The 14,405-nt window shown below is 36.7% G+C and overlaps 1 protein-coding gene across 1 annotated transcript; it reads right to left on the bottom strand.

The window, feature by feature from the left end:
• Positions 1 to 2,405: 2,405 nt before the first annotated feature.
• Positions 2,406 to 11,684, bottom strand: LOC133330897 (uncharacterized protein DDB_G0283357-like; the record flags this gene model as incomplete). The annotated part of the gene is made up of 2 exons (XM_061539298.1): positions 10,999 to 11,684; positions 2,406 to 2,676 (listed from the first exon to the last, which is right to left on the bottom strand). Coding segments are annotated over exons 1-2 (957 nt in total), but the record flags the coding sequence as incomplete, so codon positions are not given.
• Positions 11,685 to 14,405: the final 2,721 nt, after the last annotated feature.

The raw sequence follows: 14,405 nt of genomic DNA, 5'->3' as shown, positions 1-14,405 counted from the left end.
TGGTGGCGGTCCATTTGCTTCACTACTGAAGCATTGTTTTCTTTACATAATTTAACTGGCCAATAAATTATTTAATAAATACGTTGGCCGAAGTTGTGACATTTACCAGAAGGCATAATTGTCTACGACCAAGAGGCCGGCAGGCCGAGTGTCCCTAACCCCGTCGTCTCTCTTCTGAGGTCTTAGCATTGGCAGTCCATAACCCTCCTCAAGAGTTGGAGCAATTGAAAAACAACACCGAATAGCCGACCAGCAACCAAAAAATCATTGTCGAGTCAAAGATAATGTCGGCGGTACAGCGCCAGAGCAATGTTGGGCTGTCAGTGCCAGAGTACATCGTAGTCGTCGTCCAACTAAGATAAAGGCCATGTCAAAACAGAAACATAATTATTTCCAATACAATTTCACTCAATAAAAAATGTTTTCCAACAGCCATCCAGCCAGCAGATCCTTTTCTTCCCCCTATCGACCGCTTTCCATGCCCAAAAGAAAACAAAAAACGACGAACAAAAAAGGAAAAGTGCGTTGGTGGTGCGGTGATTTTTAGGTTCCTTTTAAGTTATAATCTCACCGACTCCTTCCTTCCATAGTGCTAAGGCGACAGCTCCCCAACTGAAGTTGTAACTCTGTGTTCGCGTTGATGCCGCATGAGGTGGCATGCCATGCGGATTGACTGTTACAATAAAATCGTTTTTTAACAATGAATGAATGGAAATAAGCAAACGTTTAGCTATGCAGCCAGCCAGCCCTGGTGTCAGACGGACATACAGACCAGACCATTATAAAGCCACAGAGTCGTTACCACTGCGCACCAGCCACCTTACACTGACATTGTATGAATACAAAAAAATAATAAGAAAATGAAGAGAAAAACATCACCAACTTAGGAAAATTCGAAAGTAAAAATAAACTAATCTAAAAAAAGCGAATAAAAGAAATATTTAGAAATACCGCATAAAAATCACACGCTTTAGTAAAGGTGGCGTAGGTTGATCTTATAAAATCTTAACACTCTACGGTAATATTTAAAGCAGACAAAAAACAAAGAGAAAATGCTCAGAGAAAAATCGGCATTCGATCTGAGATCTTTAATATTCGGATATTTAAAAAAATATTATTTTTTCAAGGATCACCAAGAGGCGTGGATTTTTAAAAAAATATTTCTTCAAGGACCGATACAAGGCGTGGATTTTTAATGATTTTTTCAAGGACCAATGGTTAGGTTAGGTTGAAAAGAGGGGTGGATGATACCGCCACATGTCCAACATAAGATGGACATACACATAAGCCAAATGAGGAAGTTGGTATTAGTGAAAGCTTAGATTAAAACTCCTTCAGTCTTCTCCGCTTCACACCGCTCAGATCGGTTAGTCCGTGAAGAGTGTCATTTCCCTATAATTGTTACCGAAGGCTTGTAAATGCTGTGCAATGGCACAGGAAATGTTCCAGCGTTTCACTGTCTTTCCCAGAGTTGCTGCAGCTCCGCCGTTGTTGGTGGTATAGGCGAGTCGGACGGGAGATATACTGAAGCCAGGTAAATTTTACCGCTCCTTGTTTCAGTACAGTGGCGTCCGATGTTGACAAATCTGGGGAGAATAGAAAGACGGACGAGAACCCGTATTTGCATAAAAGAGTTGGTAATTTATATGGCTTAATCCAGAGACCCTGTTTTTAATTGTCCAAAGTTCCTAGATCAGTCCGATGTGTATTTTACCTTTTATTATTTTTCCATCAGGGCCAGGGTTGCCGTCTCGCTCCGATGGAGGTTAATCTAGATGACTTCTATCAATTGTCCTCCAGTAACCGGTTTTCTTGGGAGTTCGTGATCTTCTCCCTGAATCCCTCCTCTTTGGCTTCATCGTCTCCAAACCTTGCCTTCCCGATTATAATGTAATGGGCTTCCTTCTTTAGTTTACCGGACGCACTAGTCCCGTCGATCACTACATATCAGAGCTCAATAGAGTTTCCTGGCATAAGACGGCGGCTCGTTACCATCTGTTGCTGTCATCTTCCTTTTTTGCAAATACCGGTTGGTCCTTTTGGGATTCCCGGTCTTTGCGAAACATTCCGACCCGCACTCGCCTTTCTGATATCAGAGCCAGCTTCGTCTGCCCTCGTCAGTGGATTCTGGTGGCAGTGTCCTTTGACGTTGGTTTGACTTAGCTTTCTCTTTCTATCAGTCGACGGGAAGCTTCTTTTCTTCTTGGCAGATTTGACAGTCGCCTGCTCATCCGGAGACTTTATCCTCTTGGCCGCTTCCCCAGAAGTGGAGGGAAGGTCAGGCTTTTGAGCCTCTGTCTACATCTCGCCCTTTTTGTTCATCTGTTCATGCTGGCCAACTTCCGGCTTTGTGCACCAGACAACTGCTTCTTCCTGGTTGTGAGTTTGGCGATATCCTTACTCACCTCCTCTACCATCTTTTCAGCCTCTTCGCTCTTCCGGCTCTCCAAGACGGTTATGTTTGTTTGATTATCATGATCAGACTCAGAGTTCGAAGTTGAGTTCCCTTCTGTCTCTGAAGGCTGGGTCGAGATTGCTCTTCTCCTGTGGTTCCTCAACTTCGAGTTGGTGTTGCCCGAAGGCTGGGTGCTTGTAGCTACACCTTCGACTACAGATACCAAGATACACACATCTGTAGGAGATTGTTGATCACGATCGCGGGATGATGACAGGGCCCTGTCCGCGGGGACAGAAGCCCTGGTCAAACTATTTCATTACCTACAGCATACACTGGTTGTAATAGATTAGTAGGAAACTAACAAACTCCCTCGGACCAATACAAGGCGTGAATTTTTAAGGAATATTTTTTTAAGGACCAATCCACGTCTCTTATGGATCTCTGGAAAAATATTTTTTAAGGACCAATCCACGTCTCTTATGGATCTCTGGAAAAATATTTTTTAAAACCTGTACACCTTGTGTGGAATCCTGAAAATACTGTTTAAAAACCCACGCCTTGTGTGGAATCCTGAAAATACTGTTTAAAAACCCACGCCTTGTGTGGGTCCTTAAAAAATATTTTTAAAAATCCACGCCTTGTATTGGTCCGAGGGAGTTAAAAAATTCTCGCATTCAGATTCAGGTGTGAATATTGCTATATAAAAAATTATCAGTTTTGTTTGCTTTGGGAATTTTTTTTTCAAAATTTTTCCTCGAGTGTTAATCCTCCTTAATATCATCAACCCGAGTCACTAGTTAATGTAGAAATATTTTTTAAGGACCTATCCACGTCTCTTATGGATCTCTGGAAAAATATTTTTTAAAACCTGTACGCCTTGTGTGGAATCCTTAAAATACTGTTTAAAAATCCACGTCTTGTGTGAGTCCTTAAAAAATATTTTTAAAAATCCACGCCTTGTATTGGTCCGAGGGAGTTAAAAAATTCTCGCATTCAGATTCAGGTGTGAATATTGCTATATAAAAAATTATCAGTTTTGTTTGCTTTGGGAATTTTTTTTTCAAAATTTTTCCTCGAGTGTTAATCCTCCTTAATATCATCAACCCGAGTCACTAGTTAAGGTAGTAACTTGTTGGTTGCCTTTTTTGGCCAATCCGACCCGACCGCCAACACCACACCACACACATAGAGACGATGTGCCCAAAAAATATTATTTCGTTGGGATATTTTTATTGTTGTTGATTTTCGATTTTATTTCTTTCCTGGGGGTTATTAAACAAATGCAAAACAAGCGATAATAACTGCAACATAAAACATCAACTCCAACACCATAACATTCGACGACTCCACTCCAAGTGAGACAGGTAACAACACTAAAAAACGCAACACCAACAACACGAAGATCGACACCGACAGTATGGGGAGCAGTCACACATTTTCTTCATATGTTTCCCACCTACCCCCTCCTTTTGCGACTTTTGTGTGCATAAATTTAAATAATTTATTGAATTTTTTGCAATGCAATGCAATTGCAATGGTTTTCAATTCAAAAACCCTTAAGCCAATCATAAAGACTTGTAATGAGTTTTTCCAAATTTGCTTGGTCGTCTTCCTCCATCTGCTGCTCCCGCTCTCCACCCCCACCCACCTGGCTTTACTTTCAATTATTATCATCATTTGTTTGTTTGGTTTTTGAGGTGGCAAACTTTTGATCTCATTGTCATGGGAAATGTCATGATCCAAAGACATTTTATACGTATTTCACGACTAGGTAGGTGGGGTGGGGTAGGCCGGCCGGTCGACTCTTGTATTTACCATAACCGTAACCATTTCATTTATTTTATTGTTGTAGTTGCAGGCATTTTTTGTTTGGAATATTAAGGAAATACACGACAAATGCTAGGCTATGTGGGGATTTCCTTCTTATGGGGTTTGTTGTCTTCATTTATTTTCATTTTCATTTTTTTGCTTTATTAAATATTAATGGATATTCAAAACTATATTTTTTTGGCAAGATATCGATATGAACTGTAATAATGTTTGGAATACAAACATTTTTTATTTGTAGAAGAAAGTGAAAATGAAAACTCGGGATAGTTATGTCAAAAGATCAGTTCCATCAGATGGATAAATTGCAAATGAAATCATTTGTTGGAGATCTTTTTTTGGGTGGAAAAAGAGTTATGAATGACAAATAAATGTGGTGGGCAGGACAAACAACAAGTACGGAAGAGATGGAATGTGTGAGTTTAAGGATTTGATAACAAAAATGCCAAACTACATCAATAGGCGTGGATTTTTTAATAACAACTTTAAGGACCACAAATAGACGTGGTTTTTTAAAGAATATTTTTTCAAGGACGACCAACATAAAGAAACATCTTACAACGGCATGAGGTTGATTGACTTCGCGGCAGCAAAAAACATGGTAGTTAGCATCACCATATTCAAGCATCTCGATATACACAAGGCAACCTGGATTTCTGCGGCTACAATGCGGCTTCAAAACTGGCAAATCCATCAATGACCAGATTTTCACTCCTGGAAAAGACCCACGAAAAACACATCGACACATACCACCTATTCGTCGACTATAAAGCCGCATTTGACAGTCCTATCCGTTCAGAGGCGTTTAAAGCCATATATATGCAGGATAACTTTAAGAGGCACAAGATCAGCAGTTAAAATCGGAAAGGACCACGGACCCCAAACGGGCGTGGATTCTTAAACAATATTTTTTCAATTACCACCAATGGGCGTGGATTATAAAAGAAAAAATTTTCATGGAGTTTTTTACATTTGACACACCATGAGGACTAAAAATAAATTTTTGCAGTCAATTCAGTTGAAAAACATATTCAAACTCTCTAAAATACTGAAATTCGAGAAGTACTGTTATATGGGGTTTGCCATAAAAAGTCGACCAATATTTTGGTAGAAATATTTGGAAGCCATAAATGTCAAATATGTTGCCATTCAGTTGAGAAACGTGTCCAATATTCTCAAAATGCCGAACATTTTTGGTACCGATATATGGGGGACCATCCCGGAACTTGGGTTAATATTGATCATTTCTGCTAGGAATGACATTCCTTCCCATTGAAATACTAAAATATAGGCTATTCGTTTGAAAATATCCCCATGCTCCCTAAAATACCGCAATTTGGGAGGTATAATGGCCACCCTAAGAATTGATCCAAAATTGATAAGATTTAATAGGAACATTTGTTACACCATGAGAATAAATAATATACAATTACAGCTAATTTGATTGATAAACGCACTGAAGCTCCTAAAAATACCAAAATGTTGGAGGTACCGTTGTGTGGGAGCCACCTTTAAGAATTGAACCAAAATTGATAAGATTTAGTAGGAGAATCAAAAAAACAAAATTGCAGGCAATTTGGGAGACATATGGACATTTGGAAGTTACCGATACATGGCGGTTACCCTCAAAAGTTAATCTATATTAATAATATTTAGTAGAAAGATTTTCTACACAATTACAAAATATTAACCAAAATACGAAATTATATTCAATTTGATTGAAAAACGTACCCAAGCTCCCTAAAATACCGAAATTTGGGATATACGCCTAATGCCTGATGGGGGAGGTACCAGAAGGAGAGGGCAGATGGGTCTCACCTTGGTAAAGATAATTGGTTGTGCAAAATTTGGTCCAATCGGACATTCTATTCGCCAAATATTCAATGTATAAATTTTGAAAATGTGGAGGAGGTACCAGAAAAGCGGACCAATGGGTCTCATATTCAGACAGGGTCTAGGCGTGGTAATGATAATAGGTTGTGCAAAGGATGGTTCAAATCGGACATTCCATTCCACTGATATTGTATTTATAAATGTTGAAAATTTTGGCCCAGAAGAAGAGGATCAATGAATCAAATCTTCATAATTGATCTAGACTTGGTAAAGGTAATAGGTTGTGTAAAGTTTGGATGAAATCGGACATACAATTCACCTAATATAAATCACACCGTAAACACACCGAAATTAGGTCACCCGAAAACATTGAGATAAACTCAAATATGGATCCCATTAATTTAATAAATCTTATTAAAGACACAATAAACTCAAATCTGGATGAAAAGCTTAAAAATCTCGCCACAAAATCAGACATTGAAGAAGTTAAGATCGAAATAAATGCTATTAGTGGTGATATAAATATGCTTATGTCAGAAAATCAGATGTTAAAAGATGAGTTAAATAAAGTACAGATGGAGAATATTAAATATAGAAAAGATATAAACTGGCTGCAAAACCAACTAAAATCCAATAAAGTTATTATTAAAGGATTATCTAGCGCTAATAACGCAACGGTGGAGGTCAAACATATTTTTAAAGAAACATTAAACGTAACAACAACTATTAAAAACGTCCACAAAGTGTTTGAACGCAATGGTAAAATGACAGTCATAGTGCAGCTAGAAAATCAGCAAGCCGTCCAAGAAGTGCTTCGAAACACAAATAAATTATCTGGCTCTAATATATATATTGAACGCGATATGCCGCCTTGCAAGCAAGAGCACAAAAAGGCATTTATGTCTTTAAAGAAACAAATTTTATCTCTCAGTAAGAAGCACAAGGTTATGGTTAGAGAAGATAAATTGAAAATAAACGATCGTTGGTTTAAATGGAGTTTTGAGAACAAACTTGTTTGTGGAAAAAATGATGGCGAGGAAGTACTAATTGAATTATATGGAGAAGGAATAAAGTCAATCTGCCTAAATTATGATGAAATAAATAAAAATACTTATTCAAAAAACTAATAGATATTAATCAAGAAACAAAATCATCCAATATTTCCATTTTATACTACAATATAAATGGCTTCGAAAATAAATATCTTTATCCAACCTTTTTTAAATACATACAACAATTTGAAATATTTATACTGTTAGAAACACATTTGGAATTTGAAAAATCGGAAAGGGCTAGAAGTTATTTTATTGGATTTGATTTATTTTTTGATCCAGCTGTTCGCATACACAGATTTGGTAGAGCAATTGGAGGTCGGATAATCGGAATAAGCAGAGCTTTAAAAAATCGTGGTATTTCATGCAGTGTTATATATTCAGAGGAAAATTTATATATTAAAATGAGCAGTAAAGAAACGGTATGCTGCTTAATACCCCAATATCTAAGGCCTGCTACATGGGACAACGATTTTATGAAACTAAAAGAGTTCCTCCTTGCAGAAGATATCCAAAATCCTATAATTATAGGCGACTTTAATGTGAGAATCGGGGAATTAAATCAACATATTTGTACAATATACAAAGAAAAGTTTTACTCAGGATATGAAACCAGAAAATCAAGAGACAAAATTATTAATCAAAAGGGAATTAAGTTTATACAAATGTGCGATGATATTAATATGTTCATTTTGAATGGTGTTACCAAAGGAGATCTGGAGGGAAATTTCACATATCTGACATCATTAGGCCAGTCAGTAAATGATATTTGCGCTGCGTGTAAAGAAATTCTACAGAGAGTAGAAGAATTTAAAGTAGAAGACAAGGTATGGTCAGATCATTTCCCCATAATAGTAAGAATGAAGTTTAATGTCGAATCTGAAACTAGTAGATACATGTCACTCCTACCAAAATTAATGTGGAAAGAGGAGCATAAGCACGAATACCAGAGAAAAATCAATGAAAATATACGTAATATCACCAGTGAACTTTTGCTCAGTCTTTCAGACATTTGTGAAATTATAATTAAATGCTCTTCACAGCCAGCTACGAGGAAAAACCAATTTAGCTCAAAGCAAAAGTGGTATAACACCAATTGCAATAAAGCAAGAATAAAAAGTTTCAAACTATTAAAAAACTACAGGAAAACGAATAATATAGAAGACAAGGAACTTTATATAATTGCACAAAAAAACTATAAATTAGTCTGTAACAACAGCAAATCTGAATATTATAAAACAATCGCAAACAAGCTTAATTGTGTACGAAGACCTAAGGAATGGTGGAAATTGGTCCGAGAATTACGTAATCAAAATAACCTTATAGGCTCAAATGTTACGTCAGAGGAATTTAAATGCTATTATGAAGGTCTACTGAACACAAGTGGAGAATGCACTCTTATTTATTATGCACCTTCTTTAAAAGAGGATGTGGAGTTGGATGGAAGTTGTACTATGCAAGAATTACAGAAAATACTGTCAAAACTTAAAAACAACAAAGCACCTGGAGAGGACAGAATACCGTATGAATTTTTTAAAAATGGTACATATGAATTTCACACCCAACTTTTGAATGTATATAACAATATATTAACAAACGGACGGATTGATTCCTTGATTTCCAAAACAATCATATTTCCTATACACAAAAAAGGAGACCTTAACCAACCATCAAATTATAGAGGCATTTCTTTTATGAATTGTGCAGCCAAGATATTCATGGGCCTAATAAATGAAAGACTGTACAATTGGGTGGAAAATCATGATGTTTTAACTGAATTTCAAGCTGGTTTTCGGAAAAATTACTCGACAGCTGACAATATCTACAACCTAGCATCAATCGTAAACCTTAAATTTAATGAAAAGAAAAAGGTTTACTCCTTTTTCGTCGATTTCAAAGCTGCCTTTGATAATATATCAAGACAGGCTCTTATCTACAAGCTTTTTCAAATAGGAATATCGAATAAAATGGTCAAATTGATTGAAACCATATACAGCAATACCCAATCTGCAGTTTGGAATGGAAAAGAGCTCTCAGAATACTTTGCAACAACTAAGGGAGTTAAACAAGGATGTCTGCTATCCCCATTATTATTTAGCCTTTATATAAACGACCTACATGAGTACATTGAAGGCGGATTGTTTGTTGAAAATATTAACATACGAATTCTCCTATATGCAGATGATATTGTTCTTCTATCAGACGATATAAATGTGTTACAGACTATGATAGATAATTTGGAAATGTATTGTAAACTTTGGAGCTTAGAGGTAAACTTATCCAAATCCGAAATTATGGTTTTTAGAAATGGAGGAAGACCAAGTAAGAATGAAAAGTGGACTTATAAAGGCATCGAGATAAAGGTCACAAACGAATTCAAGTATTTGGGGGTTACATTCACCCCTAAGATGAAATTTCATAAGCATGTGCAGAGCAGATGTAATGAAGCAAAAAACGCAATAAATGCTACTTGGAACCAATTCATAGGAAGAACGGATGTAGTAATGAATGCGAAATGGAAACTTTTTCTAGCTGTCTGTAGATCCATACAAACTTATGCTGCACAAGTTTGGGGGTTCTCTTATTTCGAAGAGATAAACAAATTGATGAAATACTACTTAAAGAGAATTTTGCATGTACCAAGTTTTACACCAAACTATGTGCTGATGCTGGAAACTGGTGTGGAAGACACTCAATTTTACACTTTAGGACTTCACCTAAACTATTTAAGCAAAGCTATGTTCCAGTATTCAAACAAAAGACTTCCGAAGCAGCTATCAGAGCTTATACTTCGAAAAAATACGTTTTGGGCAAAAGAATTGAATGAATTGGCTCAACAGTTTAACATACCATGGTCACATATGATGTCGTCCCCAGATAATTGGAATATTTTCTGTACAAGTTTAATGAGCAACATAAAAACACGATTGAAGGAGGAAAGGTTATATAGAAAGCAAAGCAGTCAAAGTCTCCGAATATATAAACATTTGAACCCGGACAGAGCCCAACACTACTTAAACGAAAAATACACACACGAACAAATACGTTGGATATTCAAAGCTCGCAGCGGAATGATCCCTCTCGCATATAACACATTTCATTCAGAATCGACATCAAAAGTATGTAAACTATGTAATTTACATGCGATTGAAACACTGCAACATTTCTTAGGAACTTGCCCCGTTCTTCGAGAATTCAGAATAATATCTTTCCAAAAACCAATATTGGATGAAACGGAAATAATTAAAATATTGGATGGTGAAGATGATGCCGACTGGGATAACTTAACAAATTACTTGGAAAAAAGCTATAAATATCGCCTCTTTTTATTAAATGAATTCAATTAAATTATATTTTTATATTGAGTGACAGACGTTTTATTTAACATTGTCACAAACATATACAACTTCTTTATAATTTACGGTAAATATATTTTGTGAAATGAATTGTAAACATATTTAATCAATAAAGAAGTACTACTACTACTACTACTATAAATCAAATCGGATACTCCCTTCAAGAGTCTAACTGGGCCAACGTCTGTCGCCTCTTGCGTAAAAACTCTAAATTATTTGAAATGGATTTATTCCTAAGAAACTTAGGTTCTAAAATCGATATTTTCTTGAGGCACATTTTAATCATAGGAACCTGTATATACCTTCATTAGCCATAAGGCTGTGAGTATAAACATTTTCTTCCATTCCGCATTTGTATACCGTCCTATTGGATCATATTTCGAAAATCTTTCCGTAATAATTCTTTAAAAAAATCTGTCGTCCTATTGTTGTTGCAATTTAAAAAATCAGCTTCATCATGTTTATAAAAATAATTTCATCATATAAAAATAGAAATGAAAAACAGCAACGTGTTCGTTGTTCTCCGGCTTACCTTTCTGTTTTATCAGCTGAGGCATCCGCGGCGGCATTGTTATCATTAAAATCAGAATTGTCAACACGCTTTGTGTGTTCATTATCGTCGTTCTGGTTGTCAGCCACAATATTTGGCATATGCGGCTGCTGCCCTTGTTCTTCCGCCAATGCGTCGTCGTGGTCGTCGACCGCCCCCAAATTACCATGTTTACCGGTATTTGACACAATGACATTGTCATTATTAAGATTATTTTCACTAGATTCTAAATTACTAGTCTCCGACGGTGGAGACCTATCATTACTATTTCCATTATTGCTGCTATGATCACTGTTTGCATCCACTTGGCCGGTATTTACCACCTCCTGCACAACCGGCAAATTAAATAGATTTTGTTCATTTTGTCCCGGCACTTGATTGCTGGGCGCCGTATCTCCTGCAGGTGCATGACTGGGAGGCGTTGATTTTAGGCCAATTAACTTTTTCACTTTTTTATAATTTGGTAAAATATTTATGACTTTTGCACGACGATTTCCAGCGCCATTTAATGGCGGTTTGTTATTCTTTGATAGAGGGGATTCAGCTGATTTCGTGTTCTCCTCTCTGCCATCGACGCTCTCTGCATTATTATTCGTTGTTGTTGTTGTTACGCGAGCAGCAGCATTGGGGGAGTAATCTGATGCCAATGTGGCGTCATTTGTCTTCATATATTCAAGGGTCACTGTATGCTGTTGATGTTGTTGTTGCTGCTGTTGTTTTGCATTCTCCGAGGCAACAACATAAAACAGGAAGCAACTGCAACAAAGAAACAAGAAGACAAGAACAATAAATAAATAACAACTCAGCAAAAATACATTTGATTACAAACAGAACAACAACAGAGAGGCAGGCAGGCATGCATGGTATTGTTACAATGGGTTGATGGGGCGAGAGAGAGAGAGAGCGCACACACATGAACCCCACACAACCCATCATGAGTGAGAGATATCAATTTCATAAATAAACAGTACTCTCGCACTTGCTCCCTCTCTCTACCTCCGCCAAATCTTTTGCATTTGACAAGTATAGAAAGGCACACGAACCTACCTTGATATCAACGTTATGAACAGCAGACTCCAATGTGTCCAAAGCAAATTGAAACGCATTTTTGCTAACACAATAAGATGCTGAAGAATAATAACAACAACACTTAATAGATTTATTTTAATAAACAATAAATGATTTGCTTAAACGATTGCATTTTCTTGGTGTTTCACATAAAAATTGCAATTTTTTTATGTTGTATCTTTTTTTCTTCGCCTTCCTCTTCTTACTCTCTATCTCTCACCAACATACAATCACTCACTATCCACTTTTATTTTTTTTTTCTTTTCTTGATTTCACTGTTAAAACGCATTCACTTTGGCCAACTACCCGTATATTTTCATGATTCTCGTATATCTTGCCACAGCCATTAACATTTAATTTTTCTATTAAATATTATACAATTTCTTTGAAATTAATAAAAACAAAAGAAAATTTTATAACATTCGACACGACTAACAGGCACACACACGTCGAGTTACTTAGTCGCGTTTTGTAGCCAACTAAAATGTCAAATAAAATAAATAATAAAAAGAAATTCTGACAGTTTATTAGCAGGCAAAAAACGAATGTTGGAAGAGAGTGTGAGAGCGTTGAGAGATGGCAATAGTGTGGGGGGAAAACGATTGCATGTTTACGATTTGTTGTGTTATCGATAACAGAAAATACAAATTACTGACGTGTAGTTTTGGCTAGATTTTAATTGTGACCTTGTAGATGGCGTTATCTTTATGATAGATAAATTATCGTAATAGATAAACGAGATTGTGGAAACAAAGCGTGCAGATGGCCAAACTCATCGTGACACAAGTAAAAATGAGTCGTTTATTTTGAAAGTGGTTTAAGTCCATTTTGTCTTATATTGAGGGAACAAGTTGAGTTTAGGGGCTCATTTCGAATTTACTACAGGTAGGTCGCGTCTCCATGATCACGAAAATATAAGACTTTCATGGGGGGAAAGTCCATACTTCCAAAGAGCAATGAAATATTCTTGAATTAAAAAACTAATTTTAAACATTTTTTAAGGCTTAAATTTAGTGTAGGATCTCACCTCCGATACATCCGTCAGGACTAAAGGCGCTATCGCTCTTCTATAAAAAGACAGAAAGCTCTTCTATACGAAGAAGACCTAAAGCTCTTCTATACGAAGAAGACCTAAAGCTCTTCTATACGAAGAAGACCTAAAGCTCTTCTATACGAAGAAGACCTAATGCTCTTCTATACGAAGAAGACCTAAAGCTCTTTTATACGAAGAAGGCCTAAAGCTCTTCTATACGAAGAAGACCTAAAGCTCTTCTATACGAAGAAGACCTAAAGCTCTTCTATACGAAGAAGACCTAAAGCTCTTCTATACGAAGAAGACCTAAAGCTTTTTTATACGAAGAAGACCTATAGCTCTTCTATACGAAGAAGATCTAAAGCTCTTCTATACGAAGAAGGCGACCTAAAGCTCTTCTATAAGAAGGCCTATTGCTCTTCAATACGAAGAAGACCTAAAGCTCTTCTTTACGAAGAATATCTAAAGCTCTTCTAGTGGAAGACTTAAAGCACTTTCATAAGAAGAAGGCCGTTAACTCGTCTCATTTGGAAAAAATCTTCGCCTCTTATAGAAAAAAGAAGACTCTTGCAGACCTTGCTGCACCTCGATCCGTCAGACTTTTGTCGATGTCGGAGAATATTGTTCATTCGACGACGATATTCGGCCCATATATCTTCCGAAGAATTTTTCTATCAAACACTCCAAGAGCTGCCTCATCAGCATGCGCAAGTAACCATGATTCAGGTCCATACAACAGCGCGGGTAGTATCAGCGTCTTGTAGAGTGTGTGCTTTGTCTGGCCTGAGGTGGTTTTGATTTTTAGTTGCTTACTCAGACCATAGTAGCATCTGTTGGCCAACACTATTCATCTCCGGATTTCTTTTGAAAATACGTTTTTTCTCTCTCCATTTCTCCCGATAATTCTATCCCGTCCTATACACATCAGTAGCATTACGCCCTTTAGTTCATTAAAGAAGGAGAATAACTTCACTTCTTCCAGAAAAAGGACTACAGCTTTTACTGATGAAGGCCTTCAGCCTTTCTATAAAAAGACTCTTCTCGAAGAAAACCTAAAGACAAAAAGATCAACAGCACTTCCAAAAAAAATCTTATTTATCGGTAATTATCGACACGATTTCTAGATACCTATGCAACATACAGAGATTTACAGTTTGAAAGTGACTGTTGATGTTATTAATTCATCGTGAATTTGAATGTTTCTCCAAATGAAGAAAGAAGAAGCATTATTCTCGCAATTCTCCATTCCACTCTCATTCTAAACAATTTGGGATTGTATTATTTTGAA

This window comes from Musca vetustissima, unplaced genomic scaffold (genome assembly GCF_032173495.1).
Source record: "Musca vetustissima isolate MV318-11 ecotype Yass unplaced genomic scaffold, APGP_CSIRO_Mvet_v1 utg3724, whole genome shotgun sequence".
Taxonomy (NCBI): domain Eukaryota; kingdom Metazoa; phylum Arthropoda; class Insecta; order Diptera; family Muscidae; genus Musca; species Musca vetustissima.
This window is presented reverse-complemented; position numbering and strand designations above follow the sequence as displayed.